Below are 8,366 nucleotides of genomic sequence, written 5' to 3' on the forward strand. Positions count from 1 at the left end.
TTGGGTGAAGCCAGTGATCTTGACAACTCCCCTGACGTTGACCTGTTTCCTCCCCCTACCTTGGCTACAGAGGAGGGAGCCTCATATTCAAAGGTGGGGAGAAGAGAGACTGAGCTCATGGGGCTTGAGCTGCCTCCAGTGGCTGTCAGGACTAACATCCTGACTGAGGTGCTTCAGCCTGAGGCTTCTACATCCAAACCCCTTTTGGCCTTCAATGAAACCCTAACTGATGTTCTGCTGGGGACTTGGTCTAACCCCAGCACAGGGGCTCCTGTCAACAGGACAATCGCCCGCTGCCATAGGCCTGCGCCTAATGACCCTAAATTCCTTACCCAACAACCTATGCCTGAGAGTCTGTTCATCCAGGCTTCTTCCTCTTCTAGTTCATTCCCTTCCGCAACCCAGGATAGAGAATCGAAAAGACTGGACCAACTTGGGAAGAAGTTGTTCTCTTCCTCCAGTCTGGTGTTGGGGTCTGTAAACACCGCTTGCCTTTTGGGCCGCTACTCCCATACTTTATGGGATGCAGTTGCGCAAATGCTGCCACAGGTCCTGGAGGAGGCACAGGCCATTTCCCCCATGCTGTTGCTGACGGGAGGGATGCAGTCAAGTTCACGATCCGTTGTGGGCTGGACGCGACTGTCTCACTAGGCAGATTGGTTGTATCAATGGTGGCCTTGAGGCGCCACGCCTGGTTGAGGACATCTGGCTGTTCAGGGGATGTCCAGCAATTACTTATTGACATGCCCTTTGATGGCACCGGTCTCTTCGGAGACAAAGTGGACTCAGTGTTCGAGCGCTTTAAGGAGTCCTGGGCTATGGCTCAGTCCCTACGCCTCACATCTGCCACTCGCCACCGTCAGTCTGCTTTTCACCCCTTTCGTGGCTGCGGAAGAGGCAGCCAACCCCATCCATTTCCCTCCAGCCACCGTGCCGCGCATGCTGCCCAGCCTCTGCATGCCCGAGGGCATAGGGACCAACATCCCTGTGGATCAGGGAGACAGCAGTTGGCCCAGTGTAGCCTCCAAACCTACCTAGCCCGTCACTCCATCACAGACCAGCTGGAGGCAGGATTTGCCATCAGCTGTCCCATTGGGAATCCATCACAACGGACAGGTGGGTTTCGCAAATTGCCCGAAGGGGCTACCCCCTCCCCAAGTTAGCCATACAGAGGGTCCCTGGGCCAGAAGTAGGTTGTGGTTGTTATCCCTGCCACTTTCCGGTGCCCAAAAAGGACAAGTGCCTCCGCCCTATCCTAGAACTCCGGCCCCTCAATCTCTTCCTCAGAAAGAAAAAATTCAAACCGCTCATGCCCTCATCCCTGGTGACAGGATGGTAGTGTTGGACTTGCAGGATGATTACTTTCACATTCCCATCTTGCCTGTGCACAGACGTTGCTTGGGGTTTGTGGTAGGTCACAAGCATTTTCAGTTTACTGTGCTCCCCTTTGACCTTACCAGCACCCCTCGGAAATTCACGAAAGTAATGGCGGTGGTCGCAATTCATCTGCGCCGGCTAGGGGTCTCAGTCTTCCCCTACCTCGATGACTGTCTGTACACGGTTGCTCCAGGCTGTTGTCTCCAACCTCCAGCCTATGGCTGACCTCCTGCATCCGCTGGGGTTCACTATGAATGTGCCAAAATCACACCTGACTCCCTCTCAGACGCTCCCTTTCATCGGACCTGTTCTGGACACGGCGCAGTTTCAGGCCTATCCTCCTGAGCGGCAAGTCCAGGACATTCAGCCTATGATACCAATGTTTCAGCCTCTATCCTGGATTTTGGTGAGAATGACTCTGAAACTGCTGGGCCTCATGGCTTTCTGCATCCTGCTGATGACACATGCCAGATGGCATATGCGGGCTATGCAGTGGGACCTGAAGTTCCAGTGGGCGGACCATCAGGGGAATCTCTCCGACATGGTCCAGATCTCAGAGGAAACTGTGGAAACAATTGTGGCTTTTGAACCACGATTGGGTCAGAAGCAGATCCCTCTCCTTTCCTTAACTAGATCTGACAGTAGTGACAGATGCATCACTCCTGGGATGGGGTGGCCACATGGGGGAGGTGGAGATCAGAGGCATCTGGTCTCCTGGGGAGTCCGGGCTCCACATCAATCTTCTGTAGCTCAGGGTGATCTGGATTGCACTGAAAGCATTCCTTCCCTCTCTCAAAGGGAAAGTGGTTCAGGTGTGCAGGACAACACCACCACCATGGTGTTATTGATGAGGGCACTAAAAGCTTCTAGTGAAGCACCTTGGATGACCTGGCTGAAGGTGCCAGTCAACATTGATCTGAACTTTGTTGGAATGGAAGAAGAAACTTTTGAACAGTTAGGCTTGTTAGGAAGGAAGGCAAGAAGAAACTGTTAGACTGTTACGCTAGTTTGTTAGGAATGGAGACGTGGCGGAGAAGAGAAGTGTATTTTAGGCTAAGTGAACCTATTAACTGACATCCACCCTAACTTGTAGGACTGTTTGGAGACAGTGGGCCTGATTACAACTTTGGAGAAAGTGTTAATCCGTCCCAAATGTGACAGATATACCACCAGCCGTATTACGAGTTCCATAGGATATAATGGACTCGTAATACGGCTGGTGGTATATCCGTCACGTTTTGGAGCGGATTAACACCTTCCTCCAAAGTTGTAATCAGGCCCAGTGACTCTTAAGATGAGAAGGCTAGATGTACCAGGACTTATAGGTTAAGGCCTTTGCAGATGTCTATGAAATTTCTGAAGGTAGGAATACGGTTGTCTTATACCAAGAACTTGTGGACATTTGGTGCATGAGAGGGAGCTGGTGGATCATGTGAAAAGTATTAAATGTTTGCTTTCACTTGGACAGGTGAGTGGTCAGAAGAAAGTTGGGCTGCACCATACTGCTAAGGCTTAATACTTCGCATGTACTGAATAGGGCGGGTTAATGTATTACTTTGTGTTCAGATTATACTTTCATTTTAGTCAAAAGCTAACAACAAAAGGAACTGTAAATTGTGAAATTCATTTGTTTTTTTAATTATATATTTTTGGGGTTTAGGGTGTATAAGTAAATCTTGACAGCTGAAAATTATAATAGTGAAGAGCATTGCATTTTGTAAACTATAACTGCATCTTGCTTGCTTTGACCAGCTTTAAAACTCTAATTGTATTTCTCCACAGACTCACATTTCAAGACTTCCTCCTGGTGCTGTGGCAGGCCAGTCTGTAGCAATTGAGGGGGGAGTGTGTCGACTGCACAGTCCAGACAGTTAAACAACCACTACATGACCACCAGCTCGATATCATTCTACCATCATGAATGAGATGCCTAGGCATGTTATACTAGATGTTGAGCTTCATCACTTTTCTTACAGCAACTACCTGCACTATAATATAACTCAATTCAGTGCTGCTATAGTCTGTACTCTTTATTGTGTGGGGCTGATTTTCTCCTTGTCTTGTGGGAGATGCTGTTGTCTTTGCAGCAGTGGGTTATAGGCATGAAATTGTCACACAAGTATAAGTTGTGAAGAATATAAAAGCAAATCTAGTACTCCAAATATCTCATTTGAGGGAACTATAGTGTCTGATATTCATATTTTGAAATAGGAATTTCCAAGCTGGAGTGTTCAGGTGAATTAGTAGTGATTATGCTTTCTAAGCTTTTTTCCTTTTTAGAAACTAGTAATGCAGAACCTTTTTGTTTACTTTAAATATGGATTTTCTTCTTTTTATATGTTATCAGTGTTTGCCTCACCATTTGAAAACAATTGCTGCCAGTTAAGTTAAATGTTAGTTAGCGTTAAAATGCTTATTTTATGTTTCTTATAAACACTCAGCAGAATATTCACCAGTCGTAAAGCTTGAAATGTATAGGAAATGTTACTTAAAGATGACGTACTGTATTACATATTTTAGACTGTACTTTATGTGTGAGCATATTGCAAGGTAAGAGTGTGTAAGGGGTACAGACTTGATTTTTGGTCTTGTGTTTCAATCTATATTTTACGATAAAATTTTAATAAACGCATATTATTGGGATTTGTATTGTTTTGTATTATATTGAAGCATTCGTATAGAGCTTCACACTCCTGACGAGGCCGTGAAACACTATGATTTATATCTGCTTCTTGCACACCCTTTTGGAAGGTATGGTTGAGAGGATCTAGTATGCCATGTGTCCTCATATGTGCCTCACGTTCAAAGCCAGCTTTAAACATGGTGTGACACACATTGCCATTCATAAGTTTAAAGTGTTGTGGAGAGTCTGATAAAGACACATTTGTGCATATCCACTTTTCAATATATCAACAGCGTCTTATGAACAAATTGATCAAAAATTAAAATAATTTTTGTAAAGCGCAGCTGCTGCCCGAAGGCGTCTAGGCATATGTGCTGGCATCGCTGAACCCTGTCACCTGAAAACCCGTTTCCCATTCACATCCATAAGACCCCTTCTCACATCATGTCACACCCAGCATGGCAATACTTCACCTTTAACAACGACAACTCATTGGAATTGGGAGTCGTAAACTCCTGTCTGTATTTTATTTAATAAAACAAATTTCATCAAGAACAAAAACTTTATGCAGTAACTCCACATTATTTACTCTGTATATACATTGTCAAGATGCCTAGCCTTAACACAGTCTGCTAATACATCAAAGGTCCTGCCACTGGCTAAATCAGTTCCTGCACATCCCAAATATCAAATATCAGTGACTGCGAATGAGATCATGACTGCCTAGTGTGTCACACGTCCCCAAACCTCCGGCTTTAAGGCCCCAGGGGTAGTATCTCCATATGGGATTGGTTTACTCCATCACCTCCTCCAAACCCTTCTAGTTACATGTAAACCATGTGGAAGGGGCCCTTGTGCCGGCAAGGATGCCTACCTCGGGCACCTCTTCCACTCACATATTCTCGTGCTCTCCCCCACCCCCCAAAGGCCCTGTGCCACCTTCGCGTCCCTGTATATGCGAGGGGTGGTTGGCCCTAGGGACTTGATGTCAGTGACCGCTCGCAACCCCCTGCCCCTTGTTGTCATTCTCCCTTCCCGCCAGCACCACCTGGAGGGTCAAATTACCTTGCCGTCCTGTTGAGGTAATGAAAAAAGGCATCCAGTTGTCCCCCCCAGTCATGATCTCACCCTGCCAATCATAACCACAAAAAATGCAACAAAATACTTTGCGCTGGCCGCTTCCATGCTGCTGGGAGAAAATGTTAGTACTATCTTATAGACATAATGAAACTTCAGAAAAAAACACTGAGCGTCAAATAGGTCACAGAAGAACAGAATACAGCGTGAACAAGGACAAGCAAATGCCTTGTGGGGAAGTGGATGGGTGTTCGTTCCATGCTCCTAGCTCCTCATCCTGAGGAGCGCAGTAACCGGGAGGTGAGAGACGTTAAGAGAGGCCCGCTTACCACCCACTCCCCCCTTTTAACAGGGTGGAGCCTGTGTGCGTCATTACGACGCGCGCACTCCATAAGGACTCAAGTACTTTCGGGCTGCGCGGCTGGCACCACCAATCAGGTGCCGTGCAGTGTGGGTGGTTGGGGTGTGCCCCACCCTCCCCCACTGCCCCAAACTCTCGGCCCGGCGAGCCAAGCATATCTGAGGCCCTCCCGATGGGTGAGGGCCCCTTCCATATGTGCTGGCATCACCGAAGCCTGTCGCCTGAAAACCCCTTTCCCATTCTCCTCCATAAGACCCCTTCTCACACCATGTCACACCCAGCATGGCAATACTTCACAATGACAACTCATTGGAATTGAGAGTCGTAAACTCCCAGCCATATTTTATTAAATAAAACTAAATTAATCAACAACAAAATCTTTACTCAGTAACCCCACATTATTTACACTGTATATACATTGTCAAGATGCCCACGCCAAACCAAGCCAAATATGGCCCCAAAATCATGACTGCCTGCTACGTCAGTAAACAGGCCAAGCTATTCACTGGACCTGTGTGGGCTCTGCCATAAAACAGTCCCATTGAAGTCATGCAGAAAAGTTTCCCAAATTTTCATGTCCTGCTTCTCCTCACTGGAGAGCCTGGTGTGGTGGTGCTTAAACTTCAAGCCCAACATGGCTTGTGCAATGGAAAGGGAGGAGGGGCGCCCCAATGGAATGATACGCAGGGCAAAAGTGAGCTGCCCCACCAAGAACTGCAATTGGTGGAGAGTAACTTTCTTTGCACTCATACATGCCCAAAGTGCTTGGGAGAAAGAAAGCACTTTGTTTCAGGGCAACCTGGACACCCCTGCCACCGAATCCAATTCAATCCCCAAAAATTCCACTGTGGTGCATGGCCCTATACTTTTGCCATGCGCTTACGAGACCCCAAGTTCACACATCAGGCTCTTAAAAACATCAAGTGCATTTGCACACTGATCCAACCCAGGAGGACCCATGAATAGGAAATCATCCAAATAATGCAAAACCCACTGATGCTTCACTTTGCGCCTGAAAGCCCATTCCAGGAAGGTACAATTTTTTTAAAATGGGAACACAACACAGCACAGCCAATGGGCATGAACTTGTCAAAGTAGAACTGGTCCTCAAACTGGAAACCCAACAAATGAAAATCATCCGGGCGAACCGGTAGCAACCTAAAGGCAGATTCAATGTCTGCTTTTGCCATCAATGCCCCAGGTTCCAGCTCCCACAGCATTTGAATTACCTGATCAAAAGAAGCATACGTCACTGAACAAAGAGCCCCATGTATTGCATCATTCACAGATTGGACTCTGGGTGATGACAGGTTGTGTATCAATCTGTATTCTCCGGGTTGCTTCTTAGGGACCACCCCAAAGGAGAAGACAATGAATCCTTCCTAGGGGCCCTAGCAAACGGACCTGCTATAAGCCCCATGCTTAACTCTTTGAGAATCTTTGTTCTAGCCACCTCTGGATTGTCCCACTCGGACAACTGGTTCTTACAGTGAGGGGATCCTGAGTAGCCGTGAGCTGGGATCCTGAAACCATACCTAAACTCATACAAATCTTGCGTGGCCCCCTGATTACGGTATACATTAAGCCATGGGATGATAGCCAGCCACTGAATAGGAGAGTGTGCTTTAGTCAACATTTGAGATGGAGTGCTGACCCTGTTACAAACCGAGTCACCAATTACAAATCCTACTGATTCAGAGGGTTGGCCACTACTGGCAACTGTATTACAGCTGCCAGCTCTATCAACACTATTAATCTTGCTTCTTGTTCCCTCTATCCCTGGATTTTTTTAAAAGCACTTAGACTCAGGATGGGATGACTGACCGAAATCCCAGCAAGCCCCTTTTTTGGCACTACTCCCACTGGATGGACCTGCTGCAGACCCTAAACTTGCCCGAAAGGGCTGCAGCCCTTTCCCTTGTGGCCGATTCATGAACCGAAGCCATGCTATTATATCAATTGTGTCCCACCCAAGACTAGGCTTATTCACCTCGATCCTTCTGAACTCCCTATCATAGTCCTTTCAAGCAGTACCCCCATACTCATCACGAGCACCAACAATCCTATTCTAGTAGCAGGCCAGCTGAGCTCCCTGATACTGAAGCGCTCTGCAATGATAGACTGGTAAATTGAAAAGACTCTCATCCAATTATTAAGTGACTCCTCTACTTTCCTCTTGTGTGGCCCATGACCACACTCCCTAGAGTGTGCACACTCCTTACAGCGTTGTACCTCATCCCTCTCTGGTCTGTCAACCAGAAGATGAAAAATGTCAATGTATGCGCCTTTCCAGATCTTTTATTAACCTCCATGGGCACATTCAACCCCAGACCCTCATGCTCAGAACGGATGTCGCCGTGATCTAACAATGGGGAAAAGCGACACGCAAATGCGCAAGAAACCGACCTACACTGCAGCAACACACACCAGTAATGGGTTACCCAGAAAAAAAGCTGCTTGGCACAAAAAAATTCCTTCTACCAGTTATTAATACTTGGACATCACAAACAAAAAGCAGTGCCCAACACTCCAAAACACTGTTTGGAACCAAAAAAATCAGAATCACCTATTTGAAACATGCTGCGCTAATAAAATAAACCATGTTAAGCCTCAGCACTGCCCCTCCTCTCTAACCCCCTTTTGGGACCTCACCTGCAGCACCAGGGCCCCACCAGAGCCGCCACCGAGATATACTCGGGTCCAGTGAGCAAAGCTCCAACCCGTTCATCTCCCAGGGAGGTACGTGCTGGGCTGCTTGTGTTGCTGTGAATCTGCTGGCTGAGTTGACCAATCAGCTGCCCGAAAATGTTCACGGGACCTGCAAAAGAAGAACAAAGAAAAAAGACATGAGAAAATGCTCCTCGTCCTGAAGAGCACAGTAACCAGGCGGTGAGTGGCGTTAAGAGAGGCCCGGTCGTCACCAGCTCC

General features: G+C 47.3%; 1 protein-coding gene across 2 annotated transcripts in view; it reads left to right on the forward strand.

Annotated features, from left to right (window-relative positions):
* Nucleotides 1–4,020, forward strand: part of TASP1 (taspase 1) — a 628,686-nt gene extending 624,666 nt beyond the window's left edge. For both annotated transcript variants that reach the window (XM_069234107.1, XM_069234108.1), the window contains one exon: nt 3,160–4,020. In XM_069234107.1, the coding sequence (XP_069090208.1) occupies nt 3,160–3,252 (93 nt within the window). In that variant the 3' untranslated portion in view covers nt 3,253–4,020. The remainder of the gene's footprint in view (nt 1–3,159) is intronic.
* Nucleotides 4,021–8,366: the final 4,346 nt, after the last annotated feature.

This window comes from Pleurodeles waltl, chromosome 5 (assembly GCF_031143425.1).
Source record: "Pleurodeles waltl isolate 20211129_DDA chromosome 5, aPleWal1.hap1.20221129, whole genome shotgun sequence".
Classification (NCBI taxonomy): Eukaryota; Metazoa; Chordata; class Amphibia; order Caudata; family Salamandridae; genus Pleurodeles; species Pleurodeles waltl.